The 23261-nt window shown below is 38.3% G+C and overlaps 1 protein-coding gene across 1 annotated transcript in view; it reads left to right on the top strand.

Moving 5' to 3' along the window:
- The window catches only part of THSD7B (thrombospondin type 1 domain containing 7B), a 545795-nt gene that overhangs the window by 414500 nt on the left and 108034 nt on the right, over nt 1-23261 (top strand). Inside the window, exon 15 of the mRNA XM_087950095.1 lies at nt 4080-4258. Coding sequence (XP_087806221.1) covers nt 4080-4258 — 179 coding nt within the window. The remainder of the gene's footprint in view (nt 1-4079; nt 4259-23261) is intronic.

The following is a 23261-nucleotide window of genomic DNA, read 5'->3' as shown; positions in this document are numbered from 1 at the left end:
TTGTAGATAGTGCGGGTGGAAGGAAAATGTACTGTGTTAAATATTGATAGTGATATTAACAGCAGGCATTCAAGAATGTGTTAGGTGATAAGATGAATATATTTCCATTAGAGAGCTAGTTAGCACATATTTAAGAGGTTGTAATGCATGAAGTTGGCATATATTTATAGTAACTACTGCAGTATTAATAGCAACTGAGCTATTTTCTTTTGTCAAGCAAAGAGGATTGTGTCTTTACTTTAAGCCTCATGTAATTATTTATGGCAATATTTATGCAACATGTTGAACCAGTTAAACTAAGCCAGGTAAGGTATTTTAGTATTTATTTGATTTGTCAATCGCTTACAAGATAAAGGTATAAGAATAAATATAGTTTTGAATACATGAGATAGATACTTATAAGAAAAATAAAAAAAACAATAGGACAGGGACGGGAGGCACGATTGGTGCACTTATGCACGCCCTCTACAGGCCTCTTAGGAAGGGGTTGAGATCAATAGTAGACAGTCTAAGATTAAAGTTTTTGGGGTTTGGGGAAGAAACCACAGAGTCAGATAGAGTATTCCAAACATTGACCACTCTGTTGCTGAAGTCGTATTTTCTGCAGTCAAGTTTGGTGCGATTAACCTTGAGTTTGTATCTATTGTGTGCTCTTGTATTGTTATGATTAAAGCTGAAGTATTCATTTGCAGGTAGGACATTGCAATGTATGATTTTATATACTATATTTAGATCGGACTGGAGGCGGTGTATTTCTAGGTTTTCTAGGTCTAGAGTTTCAAGTCTGGTGGCATAAGGTATTCTGCAATGAGTAGAGGAGTGGAGAACTCTTCTTGTGAAATATTTCTGAACATTTTCAATTGTGTTAATATCAGATACATGATATGGATTCCAGACTGATGAGCTGTATTCAAGTATAGGTCTAGCAAATGTTTTGTATGCTCTAGTTAGTAGTGTGATATTACCAGAGAAGAAGCTATGTAGGATTAGATTAACAACTCTTAATGCCTTTTGGGCTACGTAGTTACAGTGGGCTCTAGCATTTAGCTCATTTGAGATGAGTACTCTAAGGTCCTTGACAAAGTTTGGATCCTCAACAAGGTCTTGACTATTTAGCTTGTATTTTATTTTCTGTTTTTTTCTGCCGATATGTAAGACAGAGCATTTATTTGTTGAGATTTGAAGTTGCCATTTGATTGACCATTCTTATACACAGTCAAGGTCTTTTTGGAGGGTAGTAGTATTGTCTGTGATGTTGAATAGCTTTACATCATCAGCGAAGAGAACGCAGTTGCTCTTAATATGATCACAGAGGTCATTTATGTAGAGTATGAAGAGAGTTGGTCCTAAAACACTGCCTTGGGGGACACCACTGTTGACAGGTACAGAATTTGATAGGATGCTCCCAATTTTGATCATTTGTTTGACAGGAATGCTTCTATCCAGTTATGTAGGTGTCCAGAGATATCATAAGATTTTAGTTTTAATAGTAGTTTGTCGTGTACCACTGAATCAAAGGCTTTACAGAAGTCTATGGAGATTGCGTCTATTGCTTTGCCCTGATCAAGTTGTGTAGTCCATATGTTTTTGCAGTGTAAGAGTTGCAGATTGCAGGATAGTTTTTTTCTGAAACCAAATTGTTTATTAGAGAGTAGGTTGTTTGTCTCTAAGTGGAGGATAATGGATTGGTTAATAATTGATTCCATGACTTTACAGGTGATGCAGCATAAAGAGATTGGTCTGTAATTTTCAACTAGGCTGGTGTCTCCCTTTTTGAAGATGGGGATGACCGAGGCTTGTGACCATAGTTTTGGCAAGGAGCTGGTCCTGAAAGATTTTTCAAAGATTATGCTTAGAGGTTCAGCTATGGCAGTGGATAGCTTTTTTAAGCACATATTCCATCCGGTCCAACAGATAGGGATGGTTTTAGATTGTGCAGTGCTTTTTCAACAATGTCTTTTGTAAAATTGATATGTATTAGATCATTGTAGTTGTCTGGTTTGACTAGGAAGTACTGGGCTTGATCCATTGCTGTTTACAAATACTGAGCCAAAGAATGTGTTAAAGAGGTTTGCTTTGATGGTGTCATCGTTGCAGTCTTTGCCATTAGGTCCTTTCAGGGGTGGGATGGAACTTGAATCTTTTAGTTTGTTGTTTACAAAATTGTAGAAAGCACGTGTGGAATTTGTGCGTAGAAGGTTTTCCTCTTCTTTAATGTGATAATTAGTGCATTCAGTTTCAGTTGGTGGCATAGATTTTTGTATCAGCTTTTGAAGTTGGCAACGTGACCAGATTTGTTTTTTCACCAAAGTGATCTCTTTTTGGATTGAAGCTTCCTTATTGTTATGGGTAATCTGTTTTTCCTGGTTTTGGGAGTTGTTGTTGGTACATATAGTTTGATGGCTCTTTTGATTTCTAGTAAGAATATGTTGTAATAGTCTTCAACAGTATTGCATCCAGTGAATAGAAATTGCCAATCAAGGGAAGAGAGATCGTTGATTATAAGATCATAGCTGCCTTTTTTGAAGTTATAATTGGGGATTTTGTCGAGATGATTTTTGTGTGGACGTATGTTGAGACAAAATTCAATCATGTTGTGGTCACTGTTGGAAAAGGGTTCTTTAATTTGTATTCCGTAAATTGAATTCAAACTATTGCAGAAGATGAGATCGAGGCAGTAGTTAAGCCTAGTATTGTTGGTTACTAGTTGTTTCAGTCCCAGATTTGTTACAGCATTGTAGAAGGTTGCATGTATGGGTTCAGTTGTACATTCGTTTAGGGTCCAGTTAATATGAGGTAGATTGTAGTCACCAAGAATGATAAAAGCATGTGGGCAGGATGCTGCCCATGTTAGTAGTGTATTTAGCATGTTTACATGTTCAATGTCATAATCAGGGGCTCTGTAACATAGTAAGAATCAAAATGTGATATGTAAGGTCAGTTCGCAGATAATGGTCTCAGGAAGAGCAAGCTCCTGGGTAACTTGGATGTTTTTTAGATGTAAGGACTTTTTATAGAAGATAGCAACACCACCTCCTCTACGGATTTCACGATTGGATTGGTAAACATGATAGTCTCTTACTGAGGTAATGGAGTCAGGAAGAGATGCGTTGAGCCATGTTTCACAGACAAATATGATGTCGAATTTAGCCGTATTTAGTAAGAGGAAAAATTCAGGTATTTTATTTACAAGGCTTCTTGCATTGAGTAGCTTGCATTTAAGGCCAGTTGTAGTTTGAATTGAGGTAGTTGGGGGCGTGCGTACCTAGTCTTGGGTGATGGTGGATTGGTTGAAGAAGGTTTAGATGCTGAGTTGTGGGTTGTGCGACTTTCTTTTGATACTGTCTGCATGGTAATCAAAGTACAGGTCCTTCTCTCCATTGCCTAGACGATTTTTGAGTTCTGTGCATAGTATACGGGAGCGGGCACATTGCTGTAAGGTTAGGTCAGGACGAGATCAGAGGTTTTTATGGTTGGTGTTGTTTTTGGCGAGTGAATTTATAGTATAAATGAATTTACATTTGCTTAATTCATTTTTGCAAATGACTCTGCAGAAGCATGGGGCCACAGAGCCATCTCTGTTTTTGAGCTCTCGGCCAATGCGAGAAATGTCAAGTATTTCATCAGGGGAGATGCTTGATAGCCACTAATGATGTTGCGGACAATTGTGATATCATCATTGTTATTGATGTCCTCTAGACCATTAAGATGGCGTTAGGATGTTTTCGTTCACGCTGGACAGCTTCTCTGACGAGGATTGGGATATCATTATTTGTTGGATTTATGGTGTTTTGTGGATTAGGTTGCAGTTGTTGGTTTGTAGCTATGTATGTAGCCTAGGATGAATGGAGTTGAAAATAATAGAATTATTATTATATACCTTTCCAAATATTCTATTCTAGATGTCTCCAAGTTTTTTAATGCAATGTTCAATCCATGCACTAAGAAATTTAGCTGGCCTTCTTTCTCCAGGGACATACTGTAGACTCTAGATGCAGCTTCAACAATGCAATAATTTCACCATTCCCCAATTTCTAACTGTTCCTTCTTTCCTATTTTTTTTTTTTTTTTCATTTTAGGTTATGTTGAACAGCCTTGCACTGTACCTTGTCCATTTGACTGCAAATTAAGTGACTGGTCTGACTGGTCTCCTTGTAGTTCATCGTGTGGGACAGGAGTGAAAATTCGGTCCAGGTGGCTTAAGGAGAAACCATACAATGGAGGGCGCCCTTGTCCAAAACTAGACCCAAAGAATCAGGTGAGGTGTATCCTAAAGCCAATATACCAATTTGGAATTGATCTTCTATATCTAAATCATTCTGTGATTGATACAGTAGAATCCCTCTCGTAAGGGTTGTATAGTTTCCTTTAACTGTCTCTCTTATTGCAGATGCATGCTAGAATAAACTTTTGAAAGGTTTTCTTATTTACAAAGCTATTAAACACTCCATAAAAGATTATTCATTAATAATAGCATATCTTGCCTCCAAACCTAAAACAGTTAAGCCTGGTTAGTGAGATCAGACACTGCAAATAATATTTAAAACAACCTGTGAAACCTAGTTTTTTTCTTGAATTATTCTTTGAAGATATTTCCCCTACTAATTCAATTTCACTCATTCTAATAAGTTTCTGTCTGACAATTACATACTAATTTTCAAATGTGTATTCTATTATAAAAGGATGCCAATATAAATGGGAATATTCAAATGGAAAATTAGGAGTAAAATATTTTTCAATTAATGTTGTAATTTAATGTAATAAAGGATCTTTGCAGTTAATACAGATAGGAGATTATTTCCATTCATACAATTTAAAATGTTTAATGCTTTTTAAAGACTATTGAAACCAAATCAGAAGTAGTCTTCTTTTTTATGATTGTTTTCTTTTAAAAAGATCAGTCTCGATTCATTTCACTCTTTTTATGATTTTAATACAAATATAGTTGTGTTTGGAAGAGCTTTTTAAGTTTACGGTACCCTAAATAGGGCTATGCAGAATCTTCCAAAGAGACCTGCATAGGAGTTCACACAAAGAATTTCTTTTCAAAGTTGGCTGAGGTAGTAGCCTTATTGTTTGTTAGTTATATGTCTGCTATTTGAAAAGAGGTTTTATTCATACCTGTTTGGAAGGTTTGCTCAACCTGAACCTTGAGTTCAAAAAGGAAAGATTCCTGTCCAGAAAGAAGAAAATAGTATAAGCCATTTTTTCCCCCTTCCTCTGATTGCAATTTTGACCTGGTCATTTTTAGCACAATCATATGTTAACACAGAGCAAGAAATATTTCAAGTGACTGCTTTAATTCCTAGATTTAGTTCATGTACTACTCACACATGTTTCTCTTCATCCTTCCATCACCCTGTTGTGTTGAATAGTAGCTGTGATGCTTAGCCTGAAATCTATAATTACGTACCTGGGCAAAGAGTTTGTTGATTGAAAAAAAATTGATCATAGATTTTAAAAGTATATATGCATATTGGCCCTCTTTCAAAGTAAATGTTCTACTCATGAATGGAAAGCATGAAAATATTAGAGTCATCCTATGTCCAGTCAGGATTTGTGCGTGAGATTGTTAGACCGACTTATTTTTGTGACAAATGACCAGACAAGACCACTCAGAGTTATTCTTTGTTGGTCTAAATCAGAGATGGACATTTCACCTTCAGCGCTCTTCACCATTAGCTGCGTTGATCAGCTCAAATCTTTAAATCTGAAACCCAAATGTCAGCCACTCTAGAATACATGATAATAGCAAACTGTAGATTGCCGGTTGCATAGCCAGCACATGTACGGTCCAAGATAGCCAACCCTAACCTGTGGACTTCTAAAATTGATTAACTTTACCTTTCTGAATTTCTAGCCAATATGGCCATCACCCATGCTAGCTGTGAATTCTGGAATTTGTAGCTGAACATAATTGGAAAGCATTAGGTTGAAGAAACTTGCCATCATTATTATTATTATTATTATTATTATTATTATTATTATTATTTAATCTTTTGTGAAATTCACAGCCTTTGGGGCTGGTTGGTAGCTAAACAGCTCGAGTCCTAACTAAGGACCTAGGAACTGTTCAGGTAGCATCGGAGGATATAAGCTGTTCCAAGTGGGGTGTTTTTTGTAGAAATTATTATTATTATTATTATTATTATTATTATTATTATTATTATTATTATTAACCTGCTTTGAAAATGTGGATTCAACTTAACCTTAACATTATTCACAATCTTTTTAAAAAGATTTTTATCCTACTTTTTTAAATATAAAACTCAAACCAGCACCTTTTTCCTACTCCTCTTTCTCCACAACAGCAATCCTGTGAAGTGGGTTGGGTTGAGAGAGAGAGTGACTAGTGAAAGTCACTCAATTGGGTTTCATGCTTAAGGCAGGATTAAAACTCACATCGCCTAGTTTCTAGGCCAAACATCTTAACCACTACAGCAAATTGGCTCTCGTTTCATTATTATAAGCTTCATTATAGATGATTGTAAGCTTTTTATTATTTCATTTGCGTTTAGTCAAATCTGTTTGTTGTTTTTATTGACTTCCTCACATCTAATTCATAAGTAATAATACAGTAGAACCAAACTCCAAAGAAGTATGATGGAGAATACTCAAAAAGATAAATAATGCCCACTTCTCAAAGTTTTCCTTCATGAAACTGAAGGATCACAAAACAAGTAAAATGAAATCTCACCATAGTGAAAAATAGTGAACTATACTTCTGCAGCCAGAGTATCATGAAAATTAAAACTCATTGCTTTTGCCAGCTTCTAATAATACATTTGTTTCAGCAGGTTTTTGAATAAAACTTGAATAAAAATTGTGCTTGATTACTAATAGCTAGTAATTTTTGTGTGCTTATTTCTTTGTAAGACCTACAGTATAGGGACAACCATCTCAGCATAGTGGCATGCACTTCTTAATAAAAATAGTATATTATGTACCCTGATTCTTACTTTTTTCCCCCGAAAAAGCATAATCCTAAATTTATTTAGCTGTAACAGTGCAGGAAACATGTTGGCATGATTTTTTCACATATTTTTTTTTTAAATTGCAAAGAGTTATAATTTATTTTATGATTCATGCTTTGTATGAGATTTTCTTCATAGTAAGAAAGGCCAATGTTGTTAGTTGCTGAACTCCTTACATCTGTTACTGTTTTAAATTTTAGCATTTGATATGGAAGTTGACTAGGAACTCACTGTGAACCTCAGGGTGAGAAAGGAAAGCAGTTCCAATTTGTTTCTAGTGAATTTGTTACTCCTGTTGTTTTTCTCAGTGACATTTCCTTGTATTACTTAGAAAAATGACAAATTACATCCTAATATGAAATGTCCAGTTTTTTTGTCAACAATAATTCATTTGTGTGTATGTGTGTGTGTTTTGACACTCTTGAATGCAGTACATTAGTAAACCCCACACCTTGTGTTTTAAAACAGTGCTTTTAGAAGTTTTCCTCATACCCCATTTTCATTTGATGAAACATCCTGATATAAAGGTTAAAAGGCTGTGCCTGCGAATGAGGAAAAAGCCATCCGTAACAACTGAACTTAAATATCACTTCAGTTATAACATAACGTACAGATATCACCGGCTAAATAAGGCTATTAAATTTGCCAATTTGAGCCAAATCATCGGAAATGGCTTTGTAGTGGTCTATTTACCAGAGAGATATTTCTTCTAAGTAGATTGTACCAAAAGCTTTTGTTGGCAGCTTTTTATGGATTGTCTTGTTCAACGTTTAATTTATTTGTTATCCGTTTTATGGAATCGTGGCATTGGAAGATATCTCAGAGATCATCTAATCTAACCCCTTTGGTCACCGCTAAAACAATTTCAGACAGATTGTCAGGCCTGTCCCAGCTTGGATGTTCAAGAAAGACCCTCGATTCACTTTTACTGAGGCCAAGAGGTTACAATGTAGCAAAGATCTGAATATTCCTGCATAAACCCAGCGCTTTTCTCTTCCCACGTGCCCTCCTCGCTTGGTCCTTTTATAAATGTCCAAGTGTTCAGACTAGGTGTTTTGGTGAACAGTCCTAAAATTTTGTGCCTCTTCGGTGGGCATTCGGATACCATTCTCACACCTTGGATCTGCCAGGCTCTGATCCAGGCTGGCACCTCTGGTTCCTCTCATCCTGTCATCCTCCCCTCCCTATATCCCCTTATTCGTCCTTCCCCCCCTTTTATGACAGGGCGAAGCAGGGCTGAAACAATGCGATGGCAGGCCTGATACAGATAGCAATGCAGTCTCTGCTTAAAGCCCTCCATTGAAGGGAAACCTGTCACTTCATGACTCAATCTAGTGCTTGACAGCTCTTACCATGAAGAAGTTCCCTCTAATATCTAGACTTAATCTACTTTCCTGTAACTTTAACCCACTGTTTGAGGCATCATAAATCAGCCTGACAACAGTGAACACTGAAGCCGAAATTATTCTAGTATCTTTGTCTAGGGTAGAAAAGAGCAGAGCGAATAGATGCCTTGCCTGTCCTTTGGCAGAAAGTTTCATTCTTCCCTTCCCTTTTTCTTTTCCTTTTTTTAGAAACACACTCAGTGACTTTTAAATTATACACACACCTTTCTACACATGCTGGCATGTGTAGGTGTTGCAGCATGGCATCTGTTAGTTTTTTTCCTCAGCCTGATTTAACAGTGTGTAGGATTACCATCAGTGAATTTAATATGCAAAAATATAAGGAAAACGCTGAATTGAAGACACAAGCTTCAAAAAGATTGGTTGAGTCACTTGCAGTGCTTAATTTTGTGGGTACTTTTTTGTCTATAATAGAGATGTATCTGAGACTAGCAAATAACACAGGTTGCATGATTTTTTTAATGCCTTCTATTCTCTTCCATAAATATCAGCACAACCGACTTTCTCAAACCATATTCTCTTAGCCCATCAAGGCTGAACTCCATTCCTTACGTAGCTGAAATGCCATGGGGGAGGTCAAGAGCAAAAATTCAGAACCCAGTGGTTTTCATTATTCCTTTTCTCTCCAGCCATGTGAGATTAAGTGCTATACTTGTATGAAACATCTCAGTAAAGTTCAGAGTTCTGTGACTGAAAGCAAAGTTTCAGTAGTCAATAATGTGCAGACTTTTATGAAGCAGCTGTGCTCTGCACAATGGAAGGCACACAATTCTCAAGTTGCTTCCTGTTGTCATGAACCATCATCAGCTTCCAGTTCAAGTAGCTGGAAGAATTGAGTATTTCCTTGAGTGAAATGACAGGTATATACAATATGTCCTACATATTGGCAAAAGAAATATCATAAAATAAAATACAGGCTGAATAGTCAAGACCTTGTTGGTGATCCAAACTCTGTCAAGGATCTTGGAGTTCTCATCTCTAATGATCTAAGTGCTAGAGCCCACTGTAACTACATAGCCAAAAAGGCATTAAGAGTTGTTAACCTAATCCTGCATAGCTTTTTCTCTGGTAATATCACACTACTAACTAGAGCATACAAAACATTTGCTAGACCAATACTTGAATACAGCTCATCAGTCTGGAACCCACATTACGTATCTGATATTAACACAGTTGAGAAAGTCCAGAAATATTATGCAAGAAGAGTTCTCCACTCCTCTACTCGTTGCAGAATACCTTATGCCACCAGACTTGAAATTGTAGACCTAGAAAATCTAGAACTATGCCACCTCTGGTCCAATCTAAGTATAGTATATAAAATCATACATTGCAATGTTCTACCTGTCAATGAATACTTCAGCTTCAACCATTAATAATACAAGAGCACACAATAGATACAAACTCAAGGTTAATCGCACCAAACTTGATTGCAGGAAATATGACTTCAGCAACAGAGTGGTCAATGTCTGGAATACTCTACCTGACTCTGTGGTTTCTTCCCCAAACCCTAAAACTTTAACCTTAGACTTTCTACTATTGACCTCACCCCTTTTCTAAGAGTCCTGTAGGGGGCGTACATAAGCGTACCAACGTGCCTACCTTCCCTGTCCTATTGTTTCTTTTATTTTTCTTATATGTATCTATGTATTCATAACTATGTTTATACTTATACCTATTATCTTGTAAGCAATTTACAAAAATAAATAAAAAAATACCGCACCTATACAGAAACCTCTTCTAGTTACTAGAAGTGCTGAATGAGGCATCCAATAATAAGGAAAAGTGTAGCAAGTTCAGTTCACTGACAGATACAGCAGCTTTAAAGGAGTGTTTTGCACAAACCTTCATAGAAGTGAAGCTTTGCATAATTTTAGCAGATTGTCCCATCTAACAGAATGATTAGTTTATTAAATTATTTTGAATTTTATGCTTGGACATTAGGCCATATACTAGCAGAATATTATAGAACTGATTGGACAGATTAATCAAGCCTTTCAGAAGCAGAAGAATAAAAAAATAAGACATACAGGTATACTAGCAGGAAAAGATACACAAAGGCAGGGTTTCAAAATACATTTCTTGTTATTTTATTACATTAATATGGACACCTGTTTGGCAGGTTTCCTATTGCTTAATTAAATGGTCCTTCCCTACATTGTGGAATGGATACCACAAATCTTTCTGAGAAAAAGGTTGCACTTAAAGTGGAACACATAATCCTGAAGTGATCAAAGAGAAAGTGGGTTAGTCCAAATCTTTCCTTTTTTAAAAGTATACTTTTCTTAATCCATGTTCTTCCTTTGAGTTGCCTCTCAACTTTTCCTATCATTTTATTTCAATTCTCTGAAAAAGATGGTTGAATGTCTCACAAAAATCGACGACTCCATAAGAAAATGATGCTTTATGTCTCTTTATTGTGCTATTATTTTTAAACTATGATTATTAGAAGTCCTTGGTGCTCTCTGAGCTTGCTTGTTTTCTTGCAGATGTTTCATTACCGTAATTAGGTAACATCATCAGTGCTCTGGTAGTAAGGAGTGCTGTTTGCTGTCAGTTTATATTATGGTGACTTGCCTGTCTATGTAGTTGGGGGTGATCTTAGAGATTCTTCAGTTGGGCTGTTTACTGATGGCTCTTTGGCAGTTTCTTGATTGGGGTATTGCTTAGTTGATTGTTGGTGTGATCTTAGAGTTAATCTATACTGATCTGGAGTGCTGATTACGTGGCGCAGAGGTGCTGGAGTCTTTTCCTCTTTTGGGCTGGTCGATTGTCTCTTTTGCAATGTTGTTAATGTCTATGTGTCTATTGATGGCTGATTCGTCAGAGTGCCAGGCTTCTAGAAATTCCCTGGCCTTTTTGAACTTGGCCCTGGTCTAGGATTGTCACATTTTCCCACATTTGAACTATGATTATTGTAATCCCTGGAGCTCCCATGCAATTATGGATTGGACAGTGCATTTTACCATATTATACGCTATCTAAAAGTATTCACTGGTCATCTAGGCCAGTGGTTCTTAACCATTTTGAAAGAATCGCCCCCTTGAGCCATTGAGGAAGTTATCATCGTTCCCCTCCCCCAACATAACCTCTCAATCACAACACAGGGAAGTAATTCTTCAATTTATGCAAACACGTTTTTTGTTTTCTTTAAAATTGTCATCAGGACATATTGATGCAAATAATTTATTTCCAGTCTTTTTCCCATATCTCAACTGTGTGAAAAATTCTGATGCCACCCATCACTTTGCTCCCAAACTTCGTGATACATGTATTTCATTATTACCTTATTTATTTAAGACACTTAAATGCAATGACCACTGAAAACAAAATTCAATTGCAAGAAAATGATATGCCCGAAAAAAACAGTAACATTTAATGATTTAATTACAAGTGAATTTTAAGACACAAAAAGAAATATAAAAAGGGCATAAGAACAAACTGCAATGCAGGAACTAAAAATTTCAAGATGAAAACTCTGAAACTAAATTAAGATTCGAGGAAAATATATATTCATGCACACTGTAAAAAGGGTTAAAAAAACACAAAGGAAATTTTTACAGAAGGAAAGCAACAAAAATCAGAGCGACAAATTTAATGGGTAGAATAATAGAGGCTGCTGCGCACCGCGCATGAAGATGAGCGATGCGTATTCACATATGTACGGTGTTCTGTACTGAAGCTAGCTGGAGGAACATTTTAAAACACAGTTCAATCCACTAATACCAAGCGATCTGATGTTTTTGTATGACAGATATACAGTGGTCAACTGTATGAAAAAAGTCTCAAAAGTGTCCCCAAAACTTCTCACTCCATCACCCCCATATCGCCCCCCTTCCGTTCCTTCGCCCCCGCGTTGCCCCTTTTCGTTCCATCGCCCCCCATAAAACTGAAATCACCCCCTGGGGGGGCGATATCGCCCAGGTTAAGAACCACTGATCTAGGCCATTCATTTGAGATCCAGAGAAGAAGAAAGAGAGAAACAACTCCATAATGCCTAAAAGCCACCAGTGCAGCTGTGCTGCTGACAGGCATACCCCATTCAATTTAGCCTTACATCCTGCTGCCTCTTGATTGTTTCTGTGATCATGTAATATAATTACTAAGTACCATAGAAGATCCTCAGTGATCCATCATTTCTTGAAAGTTAAATTGGAATTTTGTTATAAATAATTATGCTGGTTTGTTGATGGAAACCAAGATTAAGAAAGAGACCAATCCTGCATTAGAAATTCATGAGTAGAGAGAATAGAACAAAATGTTATTGAATCAGCCCTTTGGCTATATCAAAAGTATAAAAATAATACAAAGTTAATCCCAATCTGATCTAAAGATTCTGTCTTCTTCAAAATGTCTCCTTCTCTTTGAAATAAAGAGAACGGTCTTACTAGCAATATGCAGGTTCATTCCTTGCAAAATGTAAGACAGTTTCTCTCAGGGGTGCCAGTATTATTTAGTTATTAAATAAGAAACTGAATAAAAAGCCTTTTCTGCAGAGCGTATTTTGCAGTAGCAAGACTGTGTCCATGTCTTCAATGGCCACAAATATACAATCTTCCTTCAAATAGAGAGGAGAGAGGAGGATGGGACTCTTACCATTCCAAATGTGGGGATATCAGCAAGGCCAAGCAGGAAGCTCTCAGATGCTAGATATATTTGCACTGAATTCTTAAGTTGTTTCTATCCTGGTTTCATGCAGCCTTGTCTCTAAACAGTTTTTAAGAAAATGCTGTCTGGACTGAGATGTTTTGGCATCAGTTTGCATGGTATTTAGTAGACATTGCTTGCTAACTCATCCTCCCATTTGATAGTTCCCTGCTGCTGTTTCCTCTCAACTGTCCATTCCAGAAAAGGAACTGCCAATTACTCTCATTCCTGTAGAGACATGTGCAGTGTTTGTGTGTGGGGCGGGAGAGGAATAATCCTCCCTCTGCAAAGCAGCCAATCAATATGTAGGGCTTGGCCTAAAAGAAAGGAAGATACGAAAGACCAGGCAGATAGCAAACAAAAAAGGGAAAGCACTACTTTGAAAGTGGAGAAGAAAAATGTACTGGGAGGTCAAATTCACAGTCAGATGATGAGTCCAGGGTGATGTCATTGGTCCTTGCTTTCCAAAATGATTGTTGGACTGTCCTAGAGAGGGGGCAACCTGATATTGTCAGTAAGAACATTATTCCTGACACAAGATTGATACAGGTAGAACCATGTGACTGTTTATAAATATCTCAATCCATTTTGAGAATATTTAATGATGTTGTGGAGGCATGCTGGCCTAGTGGTTAAGCTGTGGGCTTGTTGACCAGAAGATCAGCAGTTCGAAACCCAAATACCGCATGATGGGGTGAGCTCCCGTCACTTGCCTCAGCTCTTGTCCACCTCGCAGTTCACAAGCATGCAAATGTGAATAGATAAATAGATACAACTTTGGTGGAAAGGTAACAGCATTCAGTGCATCTCAGCCTATAAGTCATGCTGACCACATGACCACAGAAATGTCTTTAGGACAACATTGGCTTCTTCGGTTAAGAAACGGAGATTATCATCAACCCTTAAGAGTCAGATACGACTGAACAGGGGAAACCTTTATCTTTACCAATGATATTGTGAAAGGAAGATAGGTCCAAATTAATTATTTGAAAGAAGCTCTAATCTGGTAAGTTACAAGAAGATGCTATGCCTCTTTTTAATGTATAGAAGCCCAATCTCTTTTTGAAGAGAAAACAGTCAAGACAGAAAGTGAAACACTCAGTTTTCCCAGATTGTTTATTATTCTGCGTACCATTTTTACTTTCTCATTTAGATCTTCAATCTAATCAAATTTTTAAAAAGTTTAAAAGATTTTTATTATTTATCTTGAGACTTCGCTGTGATGAGCAAAACCCAATGGGCATACCCCCTTCAACTAGTTGAATATATGAATGTGACACATTTCTAAGTTGTTGGAATTAGATGAGAATCTCATTAAAAGTTTAGAGTCTGATCCCAATTACAGCTTAGAGTGATTATCAAATGTCAGGGCCATGTCTGAGGTGCCTGAGAAACCATTTCTCCATAGAGAAGGGCCATTTGGTAGCATAATGAACAGAAATTTGTTGCACGTAACAATAGTAAGGCCACTGAGGGCCTCTTCTTGTTCTGCATAGATGGGTTTCTAGAATATCACTGCTTTTTATCAATGCACTTACCTTGCACTCACTTTCTCTTTGGTTTAAGTCACTGAAATGGGAAAATCTTCATTAGTCTATTTGAAAGTAAGGGTAGAAAATAACTTGATTGGCTCTAGGAAGCCAAGCAAATAACATCCTAAAGTATACTCTTCCCGAACACACACCTTCCAGAACTTGTGGAATTCTTCTTGTTTTTTTGCATTTTGTCTGCAGTATTGGTGGGGCAAAAGTCTACGACTCGCATGTATTCATGCTGCGGTAGGCAGTCCATCCACCGTTTTTTAGTTGCTCTTGGAGTCACCAGTCATCTGTCTGAGAGCAAGTGCCCATCACGTGATGGATTCCACATCAGCTAAACCATCTTGGCCTTAGTTCTCTCATTTTGTCTGGAATTCGGACAACTTTGAAGTCTTTCCGGATGTCTTTGTTTATAATATGATCATCTGATCATTCTCATTTCCATTGTGTGCAGTGCCTAGCTAGCTATATAACAATTCTGGGAAACTAACCTCCCAGAATTATTAAATGGATTATCTCAGTGTGACAATTATACTATGAGTACAAAGTCTGCCAAATATTGATTGTAACTAAGGTTGTGATTGTGTAAGGCCCAGCCTAAGAACGGCGTAGAACAATCCAGCCAAAATTCAGTTCTTTACTTCCTTACTCCAAATAGACAGAATTTTGCCAGATGAACCCTTTATACTCCCACCCAACTGCTATACCTTGGGAGATTCAAGGAAGTAGCTATCCTAAATCTCTTCCTCTGTCTCCTATCCAGCATCGGACAGTAGTGATTCTTGTCTCACCCTCCCCTCCCTGCCTTGGAAACTACCATTTCACTATAATGCTCCCTCCTCATTGGCCCCATCCAGCACTGTTCTGTTTTAACTATGTATGCTGTGCAGAGTCACATGGAGGTGAGAAGGGCATTGATATAAATTCAATAAATAAATAATCTAGCATCTTGAACATACACTGGGAGTTGGCCAATACATTCTGAATATGCACAGCACTTATCTGATTGCACAAGAGACAACAAAATCTCCTGGATTGGATTATTTTGTTTGTGTGTGTGTGTGTGTGTGTGTGTGTGTGTGTGTCAAAAGCATCAACATTCTCTGTCCCAGTATAAGCAGAAGTATATTATATATGGAGAAGGATTAGGGAAATAATCATTCAGTACCAAAATGCATAATTACCTAGAAAGTAACTCTTAGCCATCAAAGACAAACATGACATCTCTTTCTCAAAAAGAGAAAAGTATAAGATGCTTGGGTCTTCATTTATCTCAGTCAACATTTAAGGATCCTATGTCTGAAACTATTTGGCAAATGAAACTTTGTAATATTTACATTTAGGCCATTATTCTCTCTGAAGACAATGTGAATGCCATTTAGGGATTAAATATCAGTTCACCTTCTGAGCCACCTCAGCTGTTTGTGATTTGTTGCCTTATAAAATATATATTTTATAAGTCCTAGAAATTAGTTATTGTATTACTCTAGGTGACCTGTCTTTATCACTCTAGTTACATAGACTCCCTAATTTATTACAGCAGACTTTGGAAACCTGCGTATTAAAATATACAGTATATTTAAAAAATTCTGCTTCTGAAAGTTTTGAAGTAGTGGAGTACTAAATAATATTGAGATTATTTGTGTCATCCTTTCAGGGTTTTTTTTTTTTTTTTTAACCAGATTCCTCAAACTCTTCAACCATAACAGATCTTCTAATGCCTTCTAACTGCCTTCAATATAAAAGTTGGAATACATTCAGAGATGTATCTCCCTTGAAAATAGCCCATGTTGAATTGTATAGTGCAGTCAAACATCAAGACAGGAAATGTTTTATGACATTTCGTTTTATGTCATAAACTGTGTTATGATAGTTTTTATGCCATAAAATGTTTTATAAAATTTGCCAAGTTTCCATTCCGTAGGAGCCATAGGTCCATTCTGAATGCATTCTGTAAACTAGCCCATTTGATCTACTTGGACTCAGAAGGTTTTCCCCTGTGGTGCGCTGTTTTGACCAGTTATAAGTTACAGGAAAGAAAAATGTAGTAATGTATAAATTCTTCAGCATTCTGTTTCTGATTGTGAACTATTGAGTGGTTTTCTGGTTTGAGAATTGAAGATAAGTACCTTGTTTCTCATATAATAAGGCTGGGTCTTATTTTTTTTTGAGCCCCGAAAAAATGGCTAGGCCGTCTTTTTGGGGGTGACTTAATTCCCTCCCTTGCATCTTCGGGCAGGCGGCGACGGCTTGGATGTTGACCTCGGCGTTGGTGGGGCACTTTGTATCGGGGTCAACCCAGGCAGCACCATATCCGGGTGTGCAACAAAAGTACTTCCTAATGGCAAGCCCCCCCACCATTCCCCCCCATTTCACATGTTTTAATATAGGCCTTAATTTGGGGGGAGGGGCTTAATTTCATTTCATGCCTATAAAACATGCTGGGACTTCCTATTGGGGGAGGCCGTATTGTTGGAGAAACAGGGTACTTGTGTTCAATGACTATACTACACAACAACTAAGAAGTGTAAATTAATTATATTTGCGTTAAGAAAATACTTCAAAGTAAGATATATGTGGATTCTATAATATGATCCAGTTGAAATTAACTACTTTGAAGTTCCTTTAAGGTTAATAGGAGAAAGTAAAGCTCACGTGTTTTATTTTTTCCCATTAAACTCAAAGAGCTTTCAACAATAATGTTAATTTGTTTCATACCCCATATTTCTGTGATTTAAGTCAGTTTGAACTAAATTCCATTGCTGGAAACTGGTTTTTGAAAACAAATATTGTTACAGTATATTAATACTGCAGAAATATAATTGCTCTCCTATAACTGACATATAACTGAATCATCTGGCAACCTAATGCAGGTGTGTCAAAATCATATAAACTAAAATTGACAAGGACCATAGTTCATCTTATAAAATGCATGCTTTAAGAAATTGTACTATTTGAGTCTATGGGTTTTTTCTTCATATTTATGTCACAAAAGTTATACAATTATTTAAATATTTGTTAAGCATTAACATGTACATACTGAAAGCTATATATATATATTATAAAACCATTCCTTTCTCATTGGCTGAAAACTTAAGACTAACTTGCCATTGTTGTGTTAAGCTGGGTACCCAGTGAAATAAAATTGAGATTAGAAAATATTGACTAAATTATGGTTAAAATATCAGAATAAATTATTATTATAGGAGGGCATACAGTCAGCTGGATATTTAGACTGGATTTGGCATTTTTTAAATCCACTTAGCAAGTTCTTCCGAAGGACCTGGAATAGTAAGATGTTTGATGCTGTTAAAGGTATCATCACAGGATGTAAGCTGTTCCAAGTAAAGCTGCCTTTTGTAATTGACTGATGGAGATTTTGTTAATGTGGGTGGTGTTCAAGGGGGGCTCCAGATGTTTAGGGATTGCCCCCAAATTTGTCTAAAGTGGTGTAGGGTTTCCTGCCTGAGCGGGGGTTGGATTAGAAGATCTCCAACGTCCCTTTCCAGCTCTGTTATTCTATTCCAGTGGTTCCCAAAGAGGGCAGTGCCAACCCCTGGGGGGCAGTGGGATGCCTTAGGGGCAAGGGGGCTGGCAGGGAGGCACTAAGAGGCAGCAGGGGGGCGTTCAAGGCACTGGCCCCGCAGGCTCACTGACTGCCGGCTACACAGCCCATTGACTGTTTCATCGCTCCATAGCCGGCACCTCAAATGCAGAACCCGTGCACGGTGAGCCTTGACAAGCCCAGGGAGGGAGGGAGGTGGAGGTGGCGGAAAGGGGGCTCCTTAGCTTGCAGGCTGCCCTCTCCGGTGGAAGCAGCAGAGGCGTGCCAGAAGGCCTGAAAACCATCCCAAGGCGTGCAGTGGAAGGGGTGGGTGGTCCAGCGTTAAGGTCCCCTTCCCCGGAGGAGAACAAGGGAGTGTGCAGCGCCTGCCTGGCCTCCGCCTCTCCAGCCAGCCGGGCTTGCGCGCAGGATGCGGGTGGGTGCAGCTGCGGCTCTCCAAGGCATGTGGCTCGGTTCAGTTCGGCTCTCCGTGGCCGTCCCGGACCTAAAACCTAGCCTCCCTCTGCAGCCCGGTTCTTCCAACCAAGCCCTGTGCTTGCTTGCTTGCTTTCCAAGCGATCATTCCCTCTGCCTCCCCTCTGCCAGTCTGGGCTGCTTCCACATGCCTTCCTCCTCCCAGGCAGAGCGTAAAGATGAGCAGAGCGCTTCCCTGAAGTTGGGAGTCTCTGAGCATGTGCAGAGTACCTCCCCTTGCTTGGCCCGATGGAAGTGGACCTTGGGTTGAAGCAAAGAGGGTGAAGTCAGCCACATTGCTGCCCCGGGGAGGTTGGCATTGCAAAATTGGGTGCCAAAGAAAGAATTGGGGCAGGGGGCTGGAGAAGGGGCAGAGGGGCAGCTGCATTAAGGATCAGGAAGATCTTAGCCATGGTTTATTGACTAAGCCGGAATCAAACAGCATGCTAAACTCTAAACCAGAATGGCTGGGTTGATATATTCAGCCTGTGTTTCTCAACCTTGGCAACTTGTGTGGACTTCAATTCCCACTCTGGCTTTGTTCTACTTTCACAAAGTGCTGCCGCTGTCGCATTCTTTCTGTCTGTCTGTCCATCCATCCATCCACCCATCCATCCATCCATCCATCCATCCATCCTTACATACATACATACATCTAAAAGGTCTGCCTGTCTGTCTATCTGCCTGCCTTCCTGCCTACCTACCTACCCGCCTGCCTGCCTGTCTTTCTGTCTACCTACCTACCTACCTATCTACCACTCTTATCTATCTATCTACCTACCTACCTGCTTATCTATCAATCTACCTACCTACCTATCCATACATTCATCCAAAAGGTTGCCTGCCTACCTACCTATCTACCAATCTTATCTATCTACCTCTCTCTCTCTCTCTCTCTCTCTCTCTCTCTCTCTCTCTATATATATATATATATATATATATATATATATATATATATATATATATATATATATATATATATATATATATATACCTATCTACCTACCTACCTACCTGTTTCTCTCTGTCTCTGTCTCTCTCTCTCCATCCATCCATTCATCCATCCATCCATCCATGTTCAAAGCGCCAGCCCCGCAGGCACATTGGGAAAATAGAGCAAAGCCAGTCTGGGAGGGAGGGAGGGGGAGACAGAGACAGAGACAGAGACAGAGACAGAGAGAGAGAGAGAGACCTGATGCATCAGATTGAAATGAGGCCTAGTTTAGACTGAGGCCCTTTTCCACATTGAAATATCTTTGCCAGCACATTGAAACATCTTTGGCTTCTATTGAAGGTTTTGTGGACAAAACATAGTCAAGACTATCAGGAAACTCTCACATTTTGTTGAGGCTTTAAACAGGATCCATTGGACCAGATCTCCACCCTAAAAATTACTTTTCCCCAATGTATTACAGTGCCAATGCTGAAGAAGGCAAAACAAAATGTATTGGTAAATTAAAAGGAGAACACACACACACACACACACACACACACACACACACCCTTCTAACACTGCTGGAGCAGGTGATTGGACTAGAATAGATATCTCATTATCTTTCTCCTCCCTCCCTCCCTCCTTCTTTATTTCTTTTTCTTTCTGTCCCTTCCTTCCATCCCCCTCTTTCTTTGTCTCTTTTTCTTTCTTTTCCTTTTCTCTTTCTTTTCTTCCTTCTCTCTTTCTCTCTCTCTCTCTTTTCTCTCTCTCTTTCCCTCTCTCAGGCTCACCCCATTGACTTGACTTGCTTGGGCAGGTCCCTCCAGTGCAGTGGGCTCAATGGGGTGGACCTGCGGGGCCAGCACCTAGAATGTGGCAGTGGCGGCATGTTTGAAAAGTAGAGCAAAGCCAGAGGTCGGTAATTTTTGCTGCAAAGAATCACAAAAGCTTCTGTGTTGTGCACAAGAAGGGACACACATGTCAATGCAATTCAGCAACTTAAAATAAAGAGATACAAATAAAACAAATCAAGAATCGGCAAAGCATCTCTGATTAGATTTTATTCACTACTAGAATCTAATCAGAGATGCTTTGCCGATTCTAGTCCAATGACCTGCTCCAGCAGGGTTAGAAGGGAGTGTGTGTGTGTGTGTGTGTGTATGTGTGTGCATGGCTGTCAAAACTCCAAAAACAGGTCAAGTATCTCTGGAGAGGCCAGTTATAAATTAGAACACTTGCTAAACAACTGGCCATTAAGTGAGGACCACTTGTTTGCCAGTCACCTGGCCATGCCCACCCAGTCACATGACCACCAAACCACCATACCTACTCAGTCATGTGACCAGCAAGCCATGCCCAGCCAGCAAGCCACGCCAGCCAGTCATGTGGCCAACAAGCCACGCCCACCCAGTCACATGACCAGCACACCACACCCACCCAGTCACGTGACCAACCCACACCCTCAAATTAGGCCACACCCATAGAAATTTGAATCCCAACCCTGGGTGGGGGGCACCGAGGATGAGTTTGTAGCACCAAGAGGGTGGTGGACTGAAAAAGTTTGGGAACCACTATTCTATTCTATCTATTCATGTACCTGCATGCACATGGATGATTTCCATCTGAGCCAATGGCCTGTATTTATCAGGTTTCTAATTCACATGGAAACTGATCCAGTTTTATTGATATAAAGATTTGCTCTTAACGTAAAATAATTGTGGCACAATTTTGAGTGTCCTAATTGAGTGGATGGGTGAGTGAAGGTTCTTACGTTGATAGTTTCAGTTGAGAAGAGCAAATTTTTTTTTTTTTTTTTGAATAGTGCTTTGCCGCTCAGCCAGTAATTCTGAATAACAAACAAAAAGATTTATGTAATTTGGAATTTGCACCTAGAAGAAATAAACATCTGATACTGGCTATTTTAGCAACTTGTATAAAGTATTCTATTCTATTGAAGGCATCTCTGTGTATGTATGTATGTTTGTGCATGTGGGTGAATTAATTCATTAAAAGACTTCACTAATGAGTTAAACTTCTCCCTAAGACACAATATAAACACTGTGTAATTGATTACAGATATTCTTGGACCGGGTTCACAAAGAAATTTGGTTCAATAGATTGTATTGCATGTCAAGATAAAGATAATACATTTAAAAGGGTTTAGCATGTTGTGCATGTGAATCTGTGTCTATCTGATTGTGCGCTTACAAGTTTGTCTTAAACATGTGACTAATCTTAATAGCAATAGCACTTAGACTTATACACTGTTTCATAGTGTTTACAACCCTTTCTAAGCCATTTACAAATGTCAGCATATTGTCCCCAACAATCTGGGTCCTCATTTTACCAACCTTGGAAGGACTGAAGGCTGAGTCAACCTTGAGCCAGTCAGGCTCAAACTGCTGAACTGCTGGCAGTTAGCAGAATTAGCCTGCAATACTACATTCTAATCACTGCGCCATCGTGGCTCATTAATAAAGCCTGCATGCTAACAGATTGTCCACCCATGTGCTAACTACAACATTATTCTGTATATTTCTGTCTTTAGAAACCTCAGATAAAAATGTTCATTTCCTTATGTATAATTTACAGGAACATTTGATTTCAAATGCATAGTGTTTAGATAAGTAAATGCAAAAGGGGAAATATATACAGTATATAGAGAGCTGAAACTGCCTTATTATTAAGGAGACCAGCTCTGCAGTTTTCTGCCTTAACTGACAAGAGCTCTCCAAGGTCTTTGCAAGAAGCCCTTCTTATCAAAAATGTCTTACCTTTAACTGGAGATTTCAAATTGTATCACTTTCAATTTGGTTGTGCTTGTTATCTTACTTTGTGGATGTTCAACTTATATTGGACCCAACTATTTTTTTTTTCTTGGAATCTTAAAATTTTGTCCCATGGCATTCTTATTGTGAAAATTGATTGCACTCCTTAAAACCCTTAATAACAATCTAAATAAAACAAAATCATAAAACATCCAAAATAAATTCTGTTTACTCTGCCTGTAATAGCTGTACTGATGGGGTAAAGAATGGGAATTGTGTCATGAATCCCTAAAACTTAATTCTATTTACTTAGTAGTGGTGCATTACCTTGAGATGCCATAATAATAAAGCTAAAATCAACAGTGTGTGTGAATTTCATAATACCTTGCTAAATTAGCTTGCATGGCTGACAATGAATAGATGTTTGAATAGATGGTATTAATTGGCATAACAAGTCTGTTCCAGCAAAAGTTCTTTTGTGATTATGTGGTCAAAAGTCAGTGAAAACCATTCCTTTAATTAACACTTTTAAGCTACTTCATATTAAATTCAGCTGATTAAATTTTTCTGTAATTAACTTAGTCACACAAAAGAGGTTAGCACCAGAAATCCGAGATCAAGAAGGGATATCTCGGTAGGTATAGGCAATATACTTCTATTGAATTCAGTGAAAGTGAGTTTGTTTTTGTATGTGATTGGCACAGCTGGGGTGAGAGACTTCTATAACAGAAGATGTAGAGTTTTTTTTTTATAGTGTTTGAACTTTTCATTTTGTTGGTGTCTATTTCTTGGAGATAAGTTCTATATACATTATATAAAAAAGATTGTTTCGGGAAATGTGTCCACACATCTTTCTTAGTAAATATGTATTGATTCAGGAGTCGTGAGTTACTTGTAAAAATAATAAAAAGAGTTACAAATAAATAAGATACATAAAAATACATTTATTAGATTTTTTTCCTCCACCTCTATTACTTTA

Source organism: Notechis scutatus, chromosome 1 (assembly GCF_049901735.1).
Source record: "Notechis scutatus isolate UNSWTSFEM ecotype Mainland chromosome 1, rNotScu1.2, whole genome shotgun sequence".
In the NCBI taxonomy this organism is placed as follows: Eukaryota; Metazoa; Chordata; class Lepidosauria; order Squamata; family Elapidae; genus Notechis; species Notechis scutatus.
The sequence above is the reverse complement of the archived record's forward strand: the minus strand, read 5'-3'. Positions and strand labels throughout refer to the sequence as shown.